The following is a 24230-nucleotide window of genomic DNA, read 5'->3' as shown; positions in this document are numbered from 1 at the left end:
ATGCTGAAGGGCAAGTTCCCACCTCCGGAGTTCTGACAGGTTGGTGTTAGTGGGAAGTATCCAGATAACCCGGACGGTGTAACACTGTGCCAAGATGTGCTGGCCGTGCACCAAGGCATGTTTAGCCACAGGGTGATCCTCATTACCAACAAACACTGTCTGCCTGTGTCCATTCATGCGAATGGACAGTTTGTTGCTGGTCATTCCCACATAGAAGGCTTCACAGTGTAGGCAGGTCAGTTGGTAAATCACGTGGGTGCTTTCACACGTGGCTCTGCCTTTGATCGTGTACACCTTCCGGGTTACAGGACTGGAGTAGGTGGTGGTGGGAGGGTGCATGGGACAGGTTTTACACCGTGGGCGGTTACAAGGGTAGGAGCCAGAGGGTAGGGAAGGTGGTTTGGGGATTTCATAGGGATGAACTAAGAGGTTACGAAGGTTAGGTGGACGGCGGAAAGACACTCTAGGTGGAGTGGGGAGGATTTCATGAAGGATGGATCTCATTTCAGGGCAGGATTTGAGGAAGTCGTATCCCTGCTGGAGAGCCACATTCAGAATCTGATCCAGTCCCGGAAAGTATCCTGTCACAAGTGGGGCACTTTTGGGGTTCTTCTGTGGAAGGTTCCGGGTTTGAGGAGATGAGGAAGTGGCTCTGGTTATTTGCTTCTGTACCAGGTCGGGAGGGTAGTTACGGGATGCGAAAGCTGTTTTCAGGTTGTTGGTGTAATGGTTCAAGGATTCCGGACTGGAGCAGATTCGTTTGCCACGAAGACCTAGGCTGTAGGGAAGGGACCGTTTGATGTGGAATGGGTGGCAGCTGTCATAATGGAGGTACTGTTGCTTGTTGGTGGGTTTGATGTGGACGGACGTGTGAAGCTGGCCATTGGACAGGTGGAGATCAACGTCAAGGAAAGTGGCTGGGATTTAGAGTAGGACCAGGTGAATCTGATGGAACCAAAGGAGTTGAGGTTGGAGAGGAAATTCTGGAGTTCTTCTTCACTGTGAGTCCAGATCATGAAAATGTCATCAATAAATCTGTACCAAACTTTGGGTTGGCAGGCCTGGGTAACCAAGAAGGCTTCCTCTAAGCGACCCATGAATAGGTTGGCGTACGAGGGGGCCATCCTGGTACCCATGGCTGTTCCCTTTAATTGTTGGTATGTCTGGCCTTCAAAAGTGAAGAAGTTGTGGGTCAGGATGAAGCTTGCTAAGGTGATGAGGAAAGAGGTTTTAGGTAGGGTGGCAGGTGATCGGCGTGAAAGGAAGTGCTCCATCGCAGCGAGGCCCTGGACATGCGGAATATTTGTGTATAAGGAAGTGGCATCAATGGTTACAAGGATAGTTTCTGGGGGTAACAGACTGGGTAGGGATTCCAGGTGTTCGAGAAAGTGGTTGGTGTCTTTGATGAAGGATGGGAGACTGCATGTGATGGGTTAAAGGTGTTGATCTACGTAGGCAGAGATGCGTTCTGTGGGGGCTTGGTAACCAGCTACAATGGGACGGCCGGGATGATTGGGTTTGTGAATTTTAGGAAGAAGGTAGAAGGTAGGGGTGCGGGGTGTTGGTGGGGTCAGGAGGTTGATGGAGTCAGGTGAAAGGTTTTGTAGGGGGCCTAAGGTTCTGAGGATTCCTTGAAGCTCCGCCTGGACATCAGGAATGGGATTACCTTGGCAAACTTTGTAAGTAGTGTTGTCTGAAAGCTGACGCAGTCCCTCAGTCACATACTCCCGACGATCAAGTACCACAGTCGTGGAACCCTTGTCAGCCGGAAGAATGACGATGGATTGGTCAGCCTTCAGATCACGGATAGCCTGGGCTTCAGCAGTGGTGATGTTGGGAGTAGGATTAAGGTTTTTTAAGAAGGATTGAGAGGCAAGGCTGGAAGTCAGAAATTCCTGGAAGGTTAGGAGAGGGTGATTTTGAGGAAGAGGAGGTGGGTCCCGCTGTGACGGAGGACGGAACTGTTCCAGGCAGGGTTCAATTTGGATAGTGTCTTGGGGAGTTGGATCATTAGGAGTAGGATTAGGATCATTTTTCTTCGTGGCAAAGTGATATTTCCAGCAGAGAGTACGGGTGTAGGACAGTAAATCTTTGACGAGGGCTGTTTGGTTAAAGCTGGGAGTGGGGCTGAAGGTGAGGCCTTTGGATAGGACAGAGGTTTCGGATTGGGAGAGATGTTTGGAGGAAAGGTTAACTACTGAATTGGGGTGTTGTGGTTCCAGATTCTGTTGATTGGAATTTTGAGGTTTTGGAGGGAGTGGAGCTGGAAGTGGGAGATTGAGTAGATGGGAGAGACTGGGTTTGTGTGCAATGAGAGGAGGTTGAGGTTTGCTGGAAAGGTTGTGAAGGGTGAGTGAGTTGCCTTTCCGGAGGTGGGAAACCAGGAGATTGGATAGTTTTTTAAGGTGGAGGGTGGCATGCTGTTCTAATTTGCGGTTGGCCTGTAGGAGGATGGTCTGAACAGCCGGTGTGGATGTGGGAGAGGAAAGATTGAGGACTTTTATTAAGGATAGGAGTTGACGGGTGTGTTGATTGGCTGAGTGGATGTGTAGGTGAAGGATTAGGTGGGTGAGGGCAATGGATTGTTCAGTTTGGAACTGGTATAGGGACTGATGGAGAGAAGGGTTGCAGCCAGAGATGGGAACTTTAAGTGTGAGGCCTTTGGGGTGATGCCAAATGTCAGACAGGCCTGAGAAAATAAAATATGGGAGTGTAATCTGGCTAGGGCGAAGGCATGTTTGCGGAGGGAATGTAAATAAAACTTAATGGGGTCGTTGTGGAGGTGTTGTGAGGGTGACATGGTACTAGAAGGTCGAAAGTGTATATGAGGCTGAAATGAAAATGAAAATAAATATAAAAATATATGGAGAGAGATAAAAGGTGAAGCAGAAAGCAAATGGAAATCTGGTGTGAAAAGAGGCGAAAAGGGGTTGGTTGGAGCTGAGTTATGTTGATCCTGTGGTGAAATAGTGTAGATAGATAACGATGTGCATAAAGGTTAGGTGGTTGTGTTGCCGCCAAAACACGTTAAAGGGTGGAGAAATTCGGGAAAATTTCGAAAAAACTACGTGAGGATGTATTAAAAGTAGTGGTATGGTGGTGGCAGATTATGGAAATGAGGCTAACAATTGTCTGATGGAGAAATAACGACGTTAAAACCTGTGGGAAGCGGCTAAAAACGATCGGTGATGTGAAAAAACGGAAATGGAAATAAAGCAAAAGTTATTAAAACTAGCCGAAAAGGTTGTTTGATAGCTGAAAGGAACTGTTTGTGAACTAGAAACGGTGGATTTTATAGCAGTAGCGGAAAAAAATTTTTTGGTTGTGGTTTGGAAGTGGGTTACGTATTATTACGTATTATTGAGTATATATCGGCGGGATAAAATTGTATAGTGGATTACGGTAAAAAGGAGAAGGTGAATACAAAAACAACAATATTTAAAAAAAACAAAGAGATGTGACTTACCGAACGAAAGTGCTGGTAGGTCGATAGTCACACAAACAAACACAAACACACACACACAAAATTCAAGCTAACTCTTTGTCTTTAAATATGTCTGCTTGTGTCTGTATATGTGTGGATGGATATGTGTGTGTGTGCGAGTGTATACCCGTCCATTTTTCCCCCTAAGGTATATATATATATTTTTTCCACGTGAAATGTTTCCCTCTGTTATATATATATAACAGAGGGAAACATTCCACGTGGAAAAAATATATCTAAAAAGAAAGAAAGTGATATCTAAAAAGAAAGAAAGTGATGAGACTTACCAAACAAAAGCACTGGCAGGTCGATAGACACACAAAAAAACATAAACATACACACAAAATTCTAGCTTTCGCAACAAACGGTTGCTTCGTCAGGAAAGAGGGAAGGAGAGGGAAAGATGAAAGGAAGTGGGTTTTAAGGGAGAGGGCAAGGAGTCATTCCAATCCCGGGAGCGGAAAGACTTACCTTAGGGGGAAAAAAGGACGGGTATACACTCGCACACACACACACATATCCATCCGCATATACACAGACACAAGCAGACATTTACAAATGTCTGCTTGTGTCTGTGTGTATGCGGATGGATATGTGTGTGTGTGTGCGAGTGTATACCCGTCCTTTTTTCCCCCTAAGGTAAGTCTTTCCGCTCCCGGGATTGGAATGACTCCTTGCCCTCTCCCTTAAAACCCACTTCTTTCATCTTTCCCTCTCCTTCCCTCTTTCCTGACGAAGCAACCGTTTGTTGCGAAAGCTAGAATTTTGTGTGTATGTTTGTGTGTCTATCGACCTGCCAGCGCTTTTGTTTGGTAAGTCTCATCACTTTCTATATATATATATATATATATATATATATATATATATATATTTAAAAAAAACAAAGAGATGTGACTTACCGAACGAAAGTGCTGGCAGGTCGATAGACACACAAACAAACACAAACACACACACACAAAATTCAAGCTAACTCTTTGTCTTTAAATATGTCTGCTTGTGTCTGTATATGTGTGGATGGATATGTGTGTGTGTGCGCGAGTGTATACCCGTCCATTTTTCCCCCTAAGGTAAGTCTTTCCGCTCCCGGGATTGGAATGACTTCTTACCCTCTCCCTTAAAACCCACATCCTTTCGTCTTTCCCTCTCCTTCCCTCTTTCCTGATGAGGCAACAGTTTGTTGCGAAAGCTTGAATTTTGTGTGTGTGTTTGTGTTTGTTTGTGTGTCTATCGACCTGCCAGCGCTTTCGTTCGGTAAGTCACATCATCTTTGTTTTTTTATATATGAGGTACAGTGTTAAACTACATTCTATATGTGACTAGCCACTACTCATCACCTCTTCTATATCACAAGTATTTGACTTTACTCAAGATTTTACATTAGAGACTTAAGAATTTCTTTTATATACAGAGGTTACCGTTTATCCCAACTGCAAAAGACTTACCTGTAAGTCCACCAAGGTTCCCAGAGTGGCAAGACATCTGTAATATCACCTTCTCTTACAAGAGCTTCAAATTCTTGTCGCTCGCATTCTGTGAGACACTTCCACACAGAATCAGCATCATCTAAGTCCACACCTTCAAGTCGTTCACTGAGATCACGTTCATCATCCGAGTCTGTACACACACCCAGAACAGATGATGAGAAATGCATAGCCTCACTCAATAAAGTAAATTAACTGTTATGTACAGGATGTAAATCAAATATAAACTTTATTAGCCTACCAGCAAGTTTCCATGCATTTGGCTACATCAGTGGAAGTTTTACATTTATGTAAACGCATTTGCACAAAAATACACACACTTACAAGTAACTCTAATTATATGCCTACTTACATATACAGGATGTTACAAAAAGGTACGGTCAAACTTTCAGGAAACATTCCTCACACACAAATAAAGAAAAGATGTTATGTGGACAAGTGTCCGGAAACGCTTAATTTCCATGTTAGAGCTCATTTTAGTTTAGTCAGTATGTACTGTACTTCCTCGATTCACCGCCAGTTGGCCCAATTGAAGGAAGGTAATGTTGACTTCGGTGCTTGTGTTGACATGTGACTCATTGCTCTACAGTACTAGCATCAAGCACTTCAGCACGTAGCATCAACAGGTTAGTGTTCATCACGAACGTGGTTTTGCAGTCAGTGCAATGTTTACAAATGCGGAGTTGGCAGATGCCCATTTGATGTATGGATTAGCACGGGGCAATAGCCGTGGCGCGGTACGTTTGTATCGAGACAGATTTCCAGAACGAAGGTGTCCCGACAGGAAGACGTTTGAAGCAATTGATTGGCATCTTAGCCTATGACTCGCCTATGACTTGCGACTGGGGAAGACCTAGAACGACAAGGACACCTGCAATGGACGAGGCAATTCTTCGTGCAGTTGACGATAACCCTAATGTCAGCGTCAGAGAAATTGCTGCTGTATAAGGTACTGTCGACCACGTCACTGTATGGAGAGTGCTACGGGAGAACCAGCTGTTTCCGTACCATGTACAGCGTGTGCAGGCACTATCAGCAGCTGATTGGCCTCCACGGGTACACTTCTGCGAATGGTTCATCCAACAATGTGTCAATCCTCATTTCAGTGCAAATGTTCTCTTTATGGATGAGGCTTCATTCCAATGCGATCAAATTGTAAATTTTCACAATCAATATGTGTGGGCTGACGAGAATCCGCACGCAATTGTGCAATCACGTCATCAACACAGATTTTCTGTGAACGTTTGGGCAGGCATTGTTGGTGATGTCTTGATTGGGCCCCATGTTCTTCCACCTACACTCAATGGAGCACGTTATCATGATTTCATACGGGATACTCTACCTGTGCTGCTAGAACATGGGCCTTTACAAGTACGACACAACATGTGGTTCATACACGATGGAGCTCCTGAACATTTCAGTCAAAGTGTTTCCTACGCTTCTCAACAACAGATTTGGTGACCGATGGATTGGTAGAGGCGGACCAATTCCATTGCCTCCATGCTCTCCTGACTTCAACCCTCTTGAATTTCATTTATGGGGGCATTTGAAAGCTCTTGTCTACGCAACCCCGGTACCAAATGTAGAAACTCTTCGTACTCGTATTGTGGACGGCTGTGATACAATATGCCATTCTCCAGGGCTGCATCAGCACATCAGGGATTCCATGCGACGGAGGGCGGATGCATGCATTCTCGCTAACGGAGGACATTTTGAACATTTCCTGTAACAAAGTGTTTGAAGTCACGCTGTTACGTTCTGTTGCTGTGTGTTTCCATTCCATGATTGATGCGATTTGAAGAGAAGTAATAAAATGAGCTCTAACATGGAAAGTAAGCGTTTCCGGACACATGTCCACATAACATATTTTCTTTCTTTGTGTGTGAGGAATGTTTCCTGAAAGTTTGGCCGTACCTTTTTGTAACACCCTGTATGAACAAATACTCCACAACCCTTTCCAGATTCACATTAGGCTCCATAACTACATATTGTTTTAGTAAATACATTATGTATGTACATTTTACATGACTAAGAAATCAGTGTAGAATACACATATCTGCTAGTAACTGTAGCCCTTTAATCAATATTTGTATATTTTCAATTACATTAAAAGAATTCTTCAGCTGAACAGCGTACTTTACTTTTAATTCAGCGACTAATAATGATTAATTTTATCTAGATGTATGCTTCCCACTGTTTGTGGCAGTTTGCTGTATAACTTCAAGATCAGACATTTATTATTTCTGTGTATCACTGACAGCCTTGAAAATTGCACATCTAGCTTGCAGTTGTTTCTCACATTTAGCAAATATATGGTCAATCTCAAGGTAAATTTTTCTGCCCACCGCATTCAAAGCCTGATCCTGACGAATTTTCCCATAACAGTAACCATTTTGCAACTGAAAAACAAAGGAGACAATAGAAAGTCAGAAACAATATTTTTTTACTATCAGAGTTTCTTATTTTAAATGATAGAAAATGTGTGTGTGTGTGTGTGTGTGTGTGTGTGTGTGTGTGTGTGTGTGTGTGTGCGCGCGCAAGTGTACTACTTGGATATATTGTACTTCATCCCACTGTGGCCTATTATGAAATCCAGTACTTTTAGACTTTGATATTTTGTTTTCATATGTTTGTGCAATTAAATAAAATAAATGTCCTCTGTTTTTGACTCATTTACATATAGCTTGTTAGCTTTACACCTGCTGCTACTACTCTCAACAAGTCTCTGTTTTTATATCATCAGCATAGAAGGCCATATTCTTTAAGCAGCCATTAACATGTAAAATAAAGAGGACAAGACCGAGAACAGAACCCTGTTGGATTCTTCTCTTTATTTGGACCTCTTCTTAATCAATAACTGTTACTTGTTGTTTAGATAAGAACTAATTAAATGTAGGAACTTAACTGCAGTACGACAATACAAATCTTCTCTGCAACAATATCATGTGACACAGTGTCAAATATTCTACTTACGTCTGTAAAAGTAGCATAAGTAGTTGATCTCCTTTCGCAAGCATTATGGATTGTAGTTATCAGGCTTTCAATTGTGTTTATGATTAAAAATTTTATTTGAAAATCACACTGTTTTCATTTAGTAACTTATTATTTTCAAAATGGCTGTAAATCTGCTGATGTACACAATTCAACATTATTTTTGATGTGATAGGGAAAACTGATAGGCCTGTAGTTATCTGGTATTTCACTATGACCCATTTTGTGTAATCCTACTGGAAGTGTAAATGTAATTTTAAGACATTCTGGGAAAGTTTTGAACATAGCTGCTGAAATAATAATAGTCCTCTGATCTGGAGTTGCTCCAATTATTCAGAAATTTAGTAATAACTCTTGGAGGGATTCTTGTCCAAATGCATCTTTCTTTTGTTGCACATCATGCTTGTGAAAACAGAGCTTCACCATCAGTTGTACCCTTACTGTGTGCTACAAAAGTTTGTAAAGTTTATAAAATACTCATTTAGAGCATTACAGTCAATTACAATAGTGGTTTGTGCCTTACTCATGGTTGTTTCATTTTTTACAAAGTTCCAACATACAATGCATTTATTTTTGGAATTTAAGATGGTGGTGGTGGTGGTTAGTGTTTAACGTCCCGTCGACAACGAGGTCATTAGAGACGGAGCGCAAGCTCGGGTTAGGGAAGGATTGGGAAGGAAATCGGCCGTGCCCTTTTAAAGGAACCATCCCGGCATTTGCCTGAAACGATTTAGGGAAATCACGGAAAACCTAAATCAGGATGGCCGGAGACGGGATTGAACCGTCGTCCTCCCGAATGCGATTTAAGATGCAGTTCTCATTTGTTTCGCATTTTGCTAATTTAATTTCAGACAAATAAAGTTTTTTTAAGGTCTTAAATTATTCTTATTTTCACCCCAGTTAACCATTCTATTCCTGATCACAACTAAAAATATCCTAATTTGATTTGAGTCATGGGGAGTACCATTTTTTGCATGTGGTGGTTTGTGTATACCGCTATTGTTGCACATTTTAATAACAAGAGGGCAGTTATTATTGAAGTTAAGTGTCATGGTAGATATAAATGCAGAGAAGCATTAATTAAACTTCTCCCAATGGTCAATATATTGGGCCAGTCTATTATTACCATTTCATTTCCCATCATTTCAATGCTCACTTTGTTTAGAGCTCTTATACAGCTAGCCTTTTGAAATTCTCATTAGCTATGGTACAACTCTTTAGCTATAAGGTATCATCGTCAGATATTCATAATTTAATGACACAATACTTTGTTGCAGATTTCTCACCCTCTTCTATCAGGTTGAAAAATGTTGGATCCCTCTTAATGCGTCAGGAGTGTGTTACATACCATTAGTGGCTACTAGAAATCCACAGTAAGTAGTGCACTACAGACAGCAAGTGGCCATTCGAATAACAGAATGTGTGTGGCAAGTAAATGTTCTTTAAAGTTTGTTTTAGGATAGAGGAATCCCTCCATAGGCCTGAAAAATGTTCTGAATTCAGAGAAAGAAAAGAACAGAAGCACCCCTAATTAGAGACGGACTCTTCAAAGCAGACTGCAAGAAGTTAATGTGACTATAGTCTTAGTTAATTGTGGAATGTCCATGAAAAGGTCTCAGCATTTGTCTCACTTACAAAAGGTAATGCCTGTATAGTACCAGGAACAGAAAGCTTGATGAAATCATGTGCTAAAAGCAAAGAAATTCTAAATTCTGATTGGATAGTATATCGTAAAGATAGACGATGCAGGTAGTGGAAGCATTTTTACAGCTGCATATAATATGGTAATATTTAGTGAAGTTTACCAACTTCATTTCCGAATGTGAAATTCTGTGGGTGAAGATAATGATTACAGGTGTATCAAACATGGTAAGTGGTTGCTTTTATTGGCTTCTGGCCTCAAGAGCAATAATCATAGAACATTTCAGAGAAAAAGCTGGAAAAGGTTGCACATAAATTTCCTGCCCATTTTATATAATTGGTGGGAGATTTCAATTTACCAGCCATGCATTAGGAGATTCAAGGGATTATGGTGGGTACTCAGGATAGGGTGTGATGTGAAGCCATTCTAAATGCCAAAAATTACCTTAAGCTGTTAATCAGAGAACCCACTCTAAATGGTAACATCTTAGATCTTTAGATTACAAACGAGTCTAAACTTTTTGACTCAGCATGGAGAAGGGAATCAGTGATCATTTGGCCATTATAGCACCACTCACTATATGTGTGAAGAGCATCTAACAGTCAACACCAAACATTCACTCTTGAGACTGAAAATGTTGAGTATAAATCATCAACATTCAAGAGTATTGTGCAACACACCTTAAATACACATGTGCTGGCCAAAGTTGTAAAGGATATGAATGACCTGCTGTGTATCAACAGCCATGTTAAAAAAAATTTTTTTAGTCAAATAAAAAAAAAACTAACTTTCCTGTATATCTAAACATAGCCAAAGTCTTGTTGACAAAGAAAAACTGATCAAAGGAAGTCAGTGTACCTAAAGCCACGTGTGAAGTATTTACAAATTCAAAAGTAAAATTCTATCTAACAATATGCAGGAAAATCCCAGTAACTTTGGGGTACTATGTTAAATCACTAAACAGGTCAAAGCCATCTATCCACACACGTGGAGACCATAATTATATCGAAACAAAGGATGTAAGAGAGATGGCTTTAACACGAAATTCTAGTTTCCAAAATTATTTCATTAAGACGTTGATACATGTGACTATGGTATAGAAAGACAACTAAAATCACTTCTCAGAAGAAAGCCAATTTGGCCTGATGAATTCCTATAGGACTATACATAGAGAGTGTGAAAGAAATTGCATGTCCTTTAGTAGCCAAAGGTCACTGGAGGAGCAAAGCATCCCAAGTGACTGAAAAATTCATCTGTCATCACAGTTTTGATGACACGTTATTGCACAAATGCACAACATTATAGATGAATTTGCTGACATCTGTTAGTCAGTCAGTAAGTTAGTTTCATGTCCTATGAATCATTTTGCACAATAGATCGTAATGATGTGGAATGAGTGATTTTACATTCACACTGCAAATTAATTTGAACATATGGTTACATTTTTCAAAAAGAAAAAAAGATACATAGATGTTGTGGTTTAGCAAGGCCTATGCACCACCTTTCACACATTGGAGTAAAAGGAATTCTTCTACAGAATACAAGGTTTTGTCACAGAGAATCTTTCTCAGTTTGTTTTCAAACTGTACTTCACTGTCTGTCAGACTTTTTATATCACTGGGTAAGTGATAAAAATTTTTGTCGTAGTATTGTGTACCCCTTTGCGTGCTAAAGACAACCTCAATGTGGACTAATGAAGGTCACTTCTCCTTCCATATAGTGGAGATGCTGAGTCGCAGTCAGGCACAACAAAAAGACTGTCACAAATAATAGCTCTTGGCCGGTAAGGCCTTTGTCAGAAGTAGACAGCAAGCAAAAACACACACACACACACACACACACACGACCATAGTCTCTGGCAACTGAGGCCTCAGTCGTGTGTGAGTTGCATTTGCGTGAGTGTGTGTTTGCCATCTAATTCTGACGAAGACTTACTGGCGAAAGCTATTATTTGTGACAGTCTTTTTGTTGTGCCTATCTGTGACTCAGCATCTCCGCTATATGGTGATTCCGTCCTGGATTTCCATTGTTTCATTTCTCCTTCCGGTATTGTAATTATGTGCATCACTGTTCCTTTTGAACTGTATTGGATTCTTTACAACAAACTTCATGACGGATATAAGTATAGTGTGAAGCAGTAGTCAGAATGCCAAACTCCTTGAACAGATGTCTACAAGATGATCATCGGTGGGCACCACATAATTTTCTTACAGAACATTTTTGCACAATGAAAACTTTCTTTCTAAAAGATGAGTTACCCGAGAAAATTACTCCATATGACATTACCGAATGAAGATATTTCAACTTACTCTCCAAGATTTGCAATGATTCTAAGTGCAAATGTGGCTGAACTAAGTTGTTTTAGAAGTTCCAGAATGTGCATTTTCCAATTTAAGTTCTCATCAATATGGATACTAAAGGAGTTTGAAGTTTCCATCCTATTTATTATTTCCTCAGTATTTGTTACACTTATGATTGGTGGAGCACCCCTAGATGTGCAGAACTGAATACGTTCTGTCTTTTTAAAATTAAAGGTGAGATCAGTCACAGAAAGGACTTTGTTTACTATTTCTTCAAAAATGTTCAAATGTGTGTCAAATCTTATGGGACTTAACTGCTAAGGTCATCAGTCCCTAAGCTTACACACTACGCAACCTAAATTATCCTAAGGACAAACACACACACCCATGTCTGAGGGAGGACTCGAGCCTCCGCCGGGACCAGCCGCACAGTCCATGACTGCAGCGCCTTAGACCGCTCGGCTAATCCCACGCGGCTACTATTTCTTCTTTTTCTGTATTTATGCTTGGATTGATAACAGTACTAGTTACAGGAAACCCTGCAGAGGATCAACATTTGGTGCAGAGATCAGCAGTTGACCTTCAACATAAACAAATGTATTATACTGCACATAAACAGATAAAAAGACCCATTACTGTATGACTATAAAGTATTTAGTGAAAAAATGTAACATGAGGCTGTGGTTGAATTAATGACGACTTAAACAGATATCTAAACGATGCAAGGTGTGTGAATCCTATTCATTTTAAACACTGAAAGCTTTTTATCTAAGGGAAGAGTTACCTCAAAATATATTGGTGTGCAAAACTTAAGGACAAAAACAATGTTTGCATGATGTGTCACTGCTAAGTAATGCAGCTCAACGAAACTTGGACCATGCGTAGAAAGAAATGCTACAATGTAGAACAGAAGGTAAATGAAAGAAATATGTAATGAGACAAACAGAAATGACACTTTTACTCAGAGACAATAATTACACTGAAGTCATTGTGATTCAGGACGGTCCCCTGGATACTGCAAAGAGAGGACATCGTTCTTAATAGTGTGTGTGATCACCATGGACAACAATGCATGCTTTGCAACCGACTTTCATGCTGGCCACAAGGTTGACAACTGCTGGATAGTTGTTGGGGCATGTGGATGTGCTGTAATACACCTCCTCAATGCATCCCTCATGTGCTCGATACGATTTAAGTCGGGGGAATGATAAGGCCAGACCATTCGAAGGATATCATCTCATTCCAACAGCTGCTCCACCTGCACTGTTTGATGCAGTTGCACATCGTTATTCATTAAAATGAAGTCAGGGCAGAATGCACATCTGAAAAGAAGCACATGGGTAATGACTACAGTGTCGCAATATTAATATCATTGATGGGTGAATGTACCACATTCAAGGATCTTGAGGTCAGTATGCCCACGCACCATTATGCCTCCCCATTTGTCATTGGGGTGCATTACATTATCCCACCTCTTTCCATATGCGGGTATATAATGTACCCAACAACATTGTCAAGCATAACAGTTTTGATGATCAAGGTGTTACGGTGTGCAGACACACAATGCTGCACGGGCGTACTGACCTCTAAATCTTTGAACACAATATGCTCACCAGTCAACATTATTGAGACACTGTAGTCCTTCCCCATGTACATCTTTTCAGGGATACATTTGGTCCTGACTTCATTTTAATGGATGACAATGTGCAAATGCATCCAACAGTGCAGGTGGAAAAGCTCTTGGAACAAGAGGATATTCAGCAACTGGACTGACCTGCTGCCCATTCCCCCAACTTAAATCCCATCAAGCACATTTTGGATGCGTTGGGAAGATGTACTGCAGCATGTCCACATGCAACAACAACAACAACGCAGAAGTTGTCAATCGTGCTGATCGACGAATGGAACACCCTGTCACCAAAACTCCTTACCAAACATGTGGCCGGCATGAAAACATGTCGCAGAGAATTCATTGGCATCCTTGGTGGTTACACACATTATTAAGAAAGATGTCCTGGCTTTTGTTATGTCTAATGGACCATCCGAATTACACTGATTACAATGTAATTACTGCCTTTGGATAAAAATGTCATTTCTGTTCCTCTCATGCCACATTTCTTTCAGTTGCCTTCTGTGTCATACTTCAGCAGTATGTATAGTAGAGATGCCGAGTTCATTATTCCATCCTGGATTTTCAATAGTTTAAAGATGGCCATAATTCAGACCTAGTGAACAATGCATGCCACTGGTATATTCTTAGAAGATTATGTCATATGTTATGTACATGAAGTCTGGGATGTTTATTTATATGTTTCAGCAGTGAATGCCTATATACATTTTGTTTGTAACGTGTCATCTATTTCTTGTGGATGGTGGCTTAGATCAAGTTTTTGGCTAGAATTACTAGAAGAGATGGTGATCCATTGAGGAGAACAGTGTTTTGGATTATGTTGTACAATAGACCTTGAGGTAGAGGTAGATTTTTTTATGCGATTGCAGTCACGCAAATGAGCTGTAGCATAACCTGAGGACTAGGTTACATTGGAATGCAACAGTTGGATGAGAGTTAATGAAGCTAACACGTGTCACAACAATGATAAAAAGATATTTTCGTTATTTAAGTTTGTGGTGAGTGATCTGTAGTGCGTGTGATGCTGGAAGATGACAATTTGGTTCTTAGTTGGCGAAGCTAACGAATGTGTCATGACAATTTTTTATTTACACTACTTTGATCAAAACCTATATTATCCTAATAATAAGTGAAAAGTGCTAGTTTGCTTTTGTTCTCCAGTATTTCTTTTATTGGGTTAACTTGCTTTCGGCTTACATACAGAGTCATCTTCAGACGTTTACTGACTATTGTCCCCAAAGAAGTTAGAATGTTTGTAAATGAAATAGGAAAAGAAGTTACGCATCTAGATTGAAGCAGAAATGTACAGTACATAACATCTGGCAGTGTGGTGGCAATGCAATGTAAAAAGTTGGACAGTAAATAAATATAAAGAGCGTAAACAGGAAGAACTTTAATACAAAACTGGAAGAGCAAGCCTACATAACAGTTTATGCAGGAGGAGGAGGAGATTAGTGTTTAACGTCCCGTCGACAACGAGGTCATTAGAGACGGAGCGCAAGCTCGGGTGAGGGAAGGATGGGGAAGGAAATTGGCCGTGCCCTTTCAAAGGAACCATCCCGGCATTTGCCTGAAGCGATTTAGGGAAATCACGGAAAACCTAAATCAGGATGGCCGGAGACGGGATTGAACCGTCGTCCTCCCGAATGCGAGTCCAGTGTGCTAACCACTGCGCCACCTCGCTCGGTCAGTTTATGCAGGGTGTAAATAAAGTACAGGAACAATTTCAATTACCAAGTGAGGCGGCGCACTGGTTAGCACACTGGATTCGCATTCGGGAGGATGACGGTTCAATCCTGCGTCCACCATTCTGGTTTAGGTTTTCTGTTATTTCCCTAAAACGCTCCAGGCAAATGCCGGGATAGTTCCTTTGAAAGGGCATCGCCGACATCCTTCCCTAATCTGATGAGACCGATGACTACGCTGTCGGGTCTGCTCCCCCAAACAACCCAACCCCACTTTCAATTATTTATTGCACAAGAACCAAACATTATACAGATATCATGCATATGTCATTTTGAAGAGAAACCCTGAAAGTTGTTTTTCATGTATACAGCCACAGTGTAGTTTGGTAATTTGCCAACAGTCAGCACTAGTCGCAAACATGGTGAATTCAGGTGCAGCATGAGCTTGCTTTCATGAAATGGCCTCCCTGATCACCAGATCTCATTCCGTGTGACTTTTTTCTGTGGGGACACATTAAAGATCTGGTGTATGTCGGCCTCTACCACGTGATGTAGCAGAGGTCTGGGAGAGAATACGGAATGTGACTGCCACAGTCGATAAGGCAGTGCTGGGATGGGTTGGCAAGAATTCGATTACTGTGTTGACATCTGCCGGGTCACTCATGGTTTGCGTATCAAATGTTTGAAGAAAAGAAAAAAAAAAAAAATCAGAATTTCTCTTCAAAATGCGATATGTATGACATGTGTACAATGTTTAGTTCTTGTGCAATAAATAATTGAAAGTGTTCCAGGACTTTATGTACACCCTGTACTCATACACAAAATCAATAAAATAATATAAAATTAGTAATTGTCAAGGCTACTTCAGGAGGTATAAAATATGAAGAGTGATACAAAAACCAATTAAAAGAAAGAAATATCAATTTGACTAAAGAGTATATCAGGAACTTATGCAATATCAATAAGATAGACAGAAATGAATAAATGCAGGAAAATGGAAGAGTGTAAAGGAACATTCAGTAAATGCCATCTTTGAGAGTGTGGTGATGCTGCATTTTAAAAAGTAAAATGTTGAACAATATACAAACTAGAACAGAGCAGGCAGGAAAAACATTAAAACTACACTCAAAATTGTGCCTCCATAACAGTTTGCATTAAATAAATGAAACAAGTAATATAAAACAGTACTTGATAACACAACTTCAAGAGGTATTAAACATGGAAAGTTATACAAGTACCAGTTAAAGGGTCTTTACAATTGTAACTACAGTCTACATGGATTACAGAGACCATTTCAATAAAATAAAAGAACTCAATGAATAAACGAAAATGGGAGAGTATGTAGCAACAGACAGTGTGGGAAATAATGAAAAATTAAGAGGATTATGTGAAGTTTAGGAAAGGAGAAGTGTTAAGCTGTGTCTGGTTATTCAAGATTAGATCTGGACTGTGAGCCACATGATTTCCAAGACTTCCAGCAGAGTGAGCTTATGGCCTTTGTTTGCTAAGTGAATGGCTTGGGACTCTAGCTGGTAGTTGGGGCCCTCACTCAGTACATCCTCAGCAAATGTAGAGTCAGAATTCTGCAACCTCTAGCTATGTTCATGTTCAGCCAGCATATATGCTGTGTGCCTGCCCGACTGGCCAATGTAAAACTTGTCACAATCAGAACATGTAATTTTGTATACCCCACTGTTGGCTAATTACAGGATCTTATCTTCACTATTGAAAATATACTCGGCTCCAGTGTTCTTAACATTGTGGGAAAGCCTATGCTACTGTGGTTTGCTATTTTAAAGTTTTTAATATGTTTGAAACTGTTAAACACATGAACATTCCTGTTAAAAATTCCTTATTCCCTTTGAGGTCCCATTAGTTTGTCAGATTTTATTTTTCTAGTGTTTTTGTGTTGATAGTGACATCCCTTTGGTTGATTTGTAAGGCTCATAACACTGCCAAGTAAACAATCAATCTACCGAGGCGAATTACACAGTAATTAACCCCTGTTATTCTTGCATCAAAAATAATTGTACCCAAACATTTTAGCAGGGCTATATTTTTCTTTCAATTGAAGTTTCTGTCAGAGCTTGGAACTTTCTATACTTTACATCAAAAATTATATTCACTGAAAATGCAGTACTTTCGAGGACATTAAAGGGAACAAGGTGTTTCCTTTAAAGTTTAAAGATAACTCATTTGTACAAAACTAGTTAATTTCTTTCACAAACGATTTATTAATCAGTTCTGTTGATGCTTTGTTACTCAGACAACAATAACTGCACCACCTGCAAAAAGAAGCACATAATACTGCATTACGACTCACATTAAGCAGCAATAACTGAGCATAGAGAGTGCCTGCATCACATTTTTCAGATAATTTTAAAAAAGTAGGACTTAGTTATTGAAAATACCTGTTCCGCATGAAGACTTTCACAATGCTCTCATTACCTCTAAAAGAAATAGTTTTATCCTCTAAGGATTTTCCTTTGCCTTTTATCGGCAGTGTTCCACACTTTATGTCTATACCACACAAGTCACAAATATACTTTTGGAGCTTTTTTTACAGATTTTTGCATTACTTTAACATGCTGAAATTAATGATAAACACAGCATCTGTGCTATGTTGTAATTTCAGTCTTGGACCAAATCACCAAAACCCTAAAAATGTAGTCAGAATATCGTCCACCTAGTCTTACATTAGATACTTTTGGTGTACTCATGACATGGTGTTTGTTGTTTCTAGCTGCAATGCCACAACGCAACGGACTTACAGTGGATTGACAATGCAAGACATTGGTGTTTTCTTCGAAGTGTGATGGCATACATCACACACCTGGTGCCAGCAGTTTTATTTACTGTTTGTGTTCAACATCATGAGGTTCAGTTGTGAGTGGTACCTTAAATTGTGTTATATACTAGAATCGTTTAGGTCTAGTGGACATCTTAAAGTGTACTGAAGATAGCGATATTGCCATTCTGTTTTGCACACTTTTTTGGTCTAGTTTATAGTGGAAGGTAATATTTTGATTGAGAATTGGCAAAGCAAATTAATATTCGATGACAAACTTATTTTTTACATTCTCTGTATCCTATAGTTATAATTACATCTCTGGTGGAAATATCTATTTTTCCACGCTCATTTGGCATTTTCAAATTTTTAATATACTTCAAAGCATTAATAACAGGAACATCCCAGTTCAAAACCACTATTACCATTGAGGTCTCCTTTCTTTTTTACTTAAGTTTTTGAACTGTTAGTAACAGTATCCCCATTGGTTGTTTCTTGAAGCATGTATCCACATCGCATTAATGACATCATCAGTTGATCGATGCAGTTTTGCATTGTTTAATAATCCCATTAATCTTTATTTAATTCTTTAAGAGTATCTTTCCAAAAAATTTACTGAGAGCAGCAAAAATAGAAAGTTATTGGGTCAGTTCTCCTTATGTAGATAGAGGATAGAGAAAAAATAGATCAGTGGCTCAATTTGCATCCATTGCTAGCAAACATTATTTTGCAAACTAGCAAACTATTACATATTGAATGACGTGTTCGCATGGTGGGTAATGTAATCTTACCCACAGTAATAACAGCACCTGAGGAAGCAGCACATTAAGGCAGAAATGGTACAACATAAGTAGATAATACAACAGCAAATATAATATAAGCTAATGAATAATTTGGATATGGCACTGGATCAGTGTAATGAGATTAGATAATACAAAAGGGGTGGGGAAGGGCAATGAAGTAAAAACCAGCAAGTGTGTAAAGCACAAAAAAGAAACAATGGTGTGAGGTTGTTGGGTTTAAAAAACCGATTGAAAACAAGTATCCCTGAAATATTCATGCCAATTATAGACTGACAATCAGACAGATAACCGTTACAAACATGGTAGGCTATAGGTGCAGTTCAAAACTTGAGGTTTGTGAGAAACACTATAAACTGACAATTAATACAGTTGATTTCGAAGTAATAGAAGAATGATTAACGTTCAGTTCAAGAGTCAACAAGCATCAAACAACAAAAACTGTTCTTTGCTTGGACTTTTCACTAACTCAAGGAAACATGATCCTTGGATGCCAAGCCGCCGTAATAGTTAATTTAAATAAATCGACGCTCTTCACAAACATTCAAAACATCTCGCTTTACATGTATTTCTGTCTTATTCGATTGCTATGAGACCTTTTCTTGCATCTGATAAAAACATATTAACTGCGCAAAAACCTACCCAATTCATCCTGTTCTTCCGTACGCATCCTAGAAAGTATTTCCAGCACTTTTCTTTGCCCTTCAGGATCATCATTTTCCAGTTTTAGTTCGCATAGAACACTTTCCTTATAAAAGGTTTCAGAGCACACACTATGTATATCTGACTGATAACACTGGACAGAGCAAAACGAAATATTGCACCGCGGACACATGTACTTCCCTGCACAGCGATTACATCTGGAAATAAAAAGCTTTTATAGCATGTGACACAATTAGTTATTTTTTTAAAGACGAAGTTGGAAACAAATTTCACCAATAACACTGACGTTCCGGTCCATTTGTTTACTTTAAGACGGGCATTTCAGTAGTAATATTAATTTTTTAGGCTTAACATGCTTACATCTGACATGAATTTTGATCGGTTTCCTCCATGACGAACTATAATTAAATTACAGTTTCGAAGCAAACCCCGTTAACATTGCAGGACAACCTACAACTTGGCGGCCCATAACAAATCAACAACGTAGTGTTGAACTGCGCTCGTATTCAAGGACTTCCACAAATGACATTAAGGTTGAAGTGGCATTATATTGGGTGTCTGAACTTTTATTCACATCTCTAATATACAATACAATTCCGATGGAACACACAACTACATTGTCAAAATTACATTTCTATTCATCTTTCCTGTAACAGTGTTGCCAAAACAATTCAACCAAGTTTTCAATTCGAGTAGCCTCCACATGCATTCGAAACTTGCACCACTGTCACTGTCACGTTACGTCATCAACGTAGAGTGTGCCCGCAAAGGTTGAGAGTCACTAAACTGTTTTTGAAATCCAAGCTTATTTGTTGATGTGGATTTTGAGGACACGGTCATTATTTGTGGAACTCATGAGACGTATAAGCAAATATCATAAGAAAGAATATTAGCTTCACACCACATGGAGCGACAAACTAATAAGTGGAAACTTTTACACTGTTTCATAAACGTTGACAATATCGGAAGAATTTTTTTTAATGTTTTAGTATTATTGTTGAACATTCAGACGAATTACTTTGCATTTCACCTGCAATAACATACAAGAACACTAACTTGAAATTGCCTGTCTCAGCTGAACACAAGTTTTCCCTAGCACTTCAAAATATTATTCGACCTATTTCTTGTCCTCCTTTAATTTACATATTTATTTTTGGTCAGGTGAACACAGGGTTATAAATACAAAATCAAATAGTGGTAATGCAGGAGTGGGTTTACTAAAGAATAAAAAAATAGGAGCGCGGGTAAGCTACAATAAACAGCATAGTGAACGCATTATTGTGGCCAAGATAGACATGAAGCCCACGCCTACTACAGCAGTACAAGTTTATATGCCAACTAGCTCTGCAGATGACGAAGAAATTGATGAAATGTATGATGAGATAAAAGAAATTATTCAGAGAGTGAAGGGAGACGAAAATTTAATAGTCATTGGTGACTGAAATTCGATGGTAGGAAAAGGTAGAGAAGGTAACGTAGGAGGTGAATATGGATTGGGGGTAAGAAATGAAAGAGGAAGCCACCTGGTAGAATTTTGCACAGAGCGTAATTTAATCATAGCTAACACAAGAATCATGAAAGAAGGTTGTATATGTGGAGGAAGCCTGGAGATACTGGAAGGTATCAGATAGATTATATAATAGTAAGACAGTGATTTAGGAACCAGGTTTTAAATTGTAAGACATTTCCAGGGGCAGATGTGGACTCTGACCACAATCTATTGGTTATGAACTGTAGATTGAAACCGAAGAAACTGCAAAAAGGTGGGAATTTAAGGAGATGGGACCTGGAAAAATTGACTAAACCAGAAGTTGTACAGAATTTTAGGGCGAGCATAAGGGAACGATTGACAGGAATGGGAGAAAGAAATACAGAAGAGGAAGAATGGGTAGATTTGGGGGATGAAGTAGTGAAGGCAGCAGAGGATCAAGTAGGCAAAAAGACGAGGGCTAGTAGAAATCCTTGGGTAACAGAAGAAATATTGAATTTAATTGATGAAAGGAGAAAATATAAAAATGCAGTAAATGAAGCAGGCAGACACGAATACAATCGTCTCAAAAATGAGATCGACGGGAAGTGCAAAATGGCTAAGCAGGGATGGCTAGAGGACAAATGTAAGGATGTAGAGGCTTATCTGACTAGGGGTAAGATAGATACTGCCTACAGGAAAATTAAAGAGACCTTTGGAGAAAAGAGAACCACTTGTATGAATATCAAGAGCTCAGATGGAAACCCAGTTCTAAGCAAAGAAGGGAAGCAGACAGGTGGAAGAAGTATATAGAGGGTCTATACAAGGGCGATGTACTTGAGGACAATATTATGGAAATGGAAGAGGAGGTAGATGAACATGAAATGAGAGATACAATACTGAGTGAAGAGTCTGACAGTGCACAGAAAGACCTGAGTCGAAACAAGGCCGTGGGAGTAGACAACATTCCATTAGAACTATTGACATCCATGGGAGAGCCAGTCATGAGAAAACTCTACCATCTGGTGAGCAAGATATATGAGACAGGTGAAATACCCTCAGACTTCAAGAAGAATATAATAATTTCAATCACAAAGAAAGCAGGTGTTGACAGATGTGAAATTTACCGAAATAGCAGTTTAATAAGTCATGGCTGCAAAATACTAACACGAATTGTATACAGACGAATGGAAAAACTGGTAGAAGCCAACCTTGGGGAAGATCAGTTTGGATTCTGTAGAAATATTTGAACACGTGGGGCAATACTGACCTTACGACTTATCTTAGAAGATAGATTAAGGAAAGGCAAACCTACGTTTCTAGCATTTGTAGACTTAGAGAAAGCTTTTGACAATGTTGACTGGAATTCTCTCTTTCAAATTCTAAAGGTGGCAGGGGTAAAATACAGGGAGTGAAAGGCTATTTACAATTTGTATAGAAACCAGATGGCAGTTATAAGAGTCGAGGGACATGAAAGGGAAGCAGTGGTTAGAAAGGGAGTGAGACAGGGTTGTAGCCTCTCCCCGATGTTATTCAATCTGTATATCGAGCAAGCAGTAAAGGATACAAAAGAAAAATTCGGAGTAGGTATTAAAATCCATGGAGAAGAAATAAAAACTTTCAGGTTCGCCGATGATATTGTAATTCTGTCAGAGACAGCAAAGGACTTGGAAGAACAGTTGAACGGAATGGATAGTGTCTTGAAAGGGGGATATAAGATGAACACCAACAAAAGCAAAACGAGGATAATGGAATGTAGTCGAATTAAATCGGGTGATGCTGTGAGAATTAGATTAGGAAATGAGACACTTAAAGTAGTAAAGGAATTTTGCTATTTGGGGCGCAAAATAACTGATGATGATCGAAGTAGAGAGGATATAAAATGTAGATTGGAAATGGCAAGGAAAGCGTTTCTGAAGAAGAGAAATTTGTTAACATCTAGTATTGATTTAAGTGTCAGGAAGTCATTTCTGAAAGTATTTGTATGGCGTGTAGCCATGTATGGAAGTGAAACATGGACGATAAATATTTTGGACAAGAAGATTATAGAAGCTTTCGAAATGTGGTGCTACAGAATAATGCTGAAAATTAGATGGGTAGATCACATAACTAATGAGGAGATATTGAGTAGAATTGTGGAGAAGAGGAGTTTGTGGCACAACTTGACTAGAAGAAGGGATCGGTTGGTAGGAAATGTTGTGAGGGATCAAGGGATCACCAATTTAGCATTGGAGGGCAGTGTGGATGGTAAAAATCGTAGAGGGAGATCAAGACTGGCTCTGAGCACTATGGGACTTACCTGCTGTGGTCATCAGTCCCCTAGAACTTAGAACTACTTAAACCTAACTAACCTAAGGACATCACACACATCCATGCCCGAGGCAGGATTCGAACCTGCGACTGGAGCGGTCACGTGGTTCCAGACTAAAGCGCCTAGACCGCACGGCCACACCGGCCGGCGGAGATCAAGAGACGAATATATTAAGCAGATTCGGAAGGATGTAGGTTGCAGTAAGTACTGGGGGATGAAGAAGCTTGCACAGGATAGAGTGGCATGGAGAGCTGCATCAAACCAGTCTCAGGACTGAAGACCACAACAACAAGATGTGTGAACAGTTCTTCAAATCTTTGTCGAAAAATGCTGGCCTTTTTTTCACTTCTTCTAGATGAATATCATTATCGCTATCGCCTTCATGCACAGTCACACTTGCGAAGACGTTGATGCCATGTTTACGTGCGGGGCCAACGAGATATACGGGCCCTGCACGGAACTTGTGACGTCAGACTTGTCGGCTTTTCTGCCACACTTCGCGAACGCTCGGCTCCGTGCAGCACCCACGGGAAATAAATTTCTAACTGAAAACGTATTCACTTAAGGTCTTGCTTTTGTCGTGTGCTGTCGAGAAGCTGCTCGATTTGAAACATGCGGTCAAGAATTATTAAACTCGTCTGAAATAGTTACATGCTCCCCGCCAGTCATGGCTGCTGGCACTTGTAAGACCTGCAGTGTCACGTGCTGTGACATACGCTTCACGGCCTATCTTTCTCGCGGCTTCCTTTGCGCGTCACTGAGTCGATAGTCGGAAAGCAAATGGGGTGTGGAGAATATACGAAGAGCAACAATTTTGTCACCATAGAGCACACAATTATCAAAACCTAGCGACGCAGGGACAGTTTTGTCATCAGCTTGTTAGCAACTTGGCAAACGTGAGTGTCACCCAGTTGTCAAACTATAACAAGTGTGCATCTACGTATCTATCCACAGACTGGTGGACAAATGTGACGAAACAGTCACGAT

The 24230-nt window shown here is 40.0% G+C and overlaps 1 protein-coding gene across 1 annotated transcript in view; it reads right to left on the bottom strand.

The window, feature by feature from the left end:
- The window catches only part of LOC126260038 (zinc finger HIT domain-containing protein 2), a 49532-nt gene extending 29393 nt beyond the window's left edge, over nt 1–20139 (bottom strand). The window contains exons 1-3 of the mRNA XM_049957212.1: nt 19825–20139; nt 19444–19661; nt 4927–5098 (exon numbers count right to left, since the gene is read on the bottom strand). Coding sequence (XP_049813169.1) covers nt 4927–5098; nt 19444–19661; nt 19825–19856 — 422 coding nt within the window. The 5' untranslated portion in view covers nt 19857–20139. The remainder of the gene's footprint in view (nt 1–4926; nt 5099–19443; nt 19662–19824) is intronic.
- Between the last annotated feature and the right edge of the window lie 4091 nt (nt 20140–24230).

This window comes from Schistocerca nitens, chromosome 5 (genome assembly GCF_023898315.1).
Source record: "Schistocerca nitens isolate TAMUIC-IGC-003100 chromosome 5, iqSchNite1.1, whole genome shotgun sequence".
Taxonomy (NCBI): domain Eukaryota; kingdom Metazoa; phylum Arthropoda; class Insecta; order Orthoptera; family Acrididae; genus Schistocerca; species Schistocerca nitens.
Note: the sequence above shows the minus strand (reverse complement) of the source record. Positions and strands in the feature narration are given on the sequence as shown.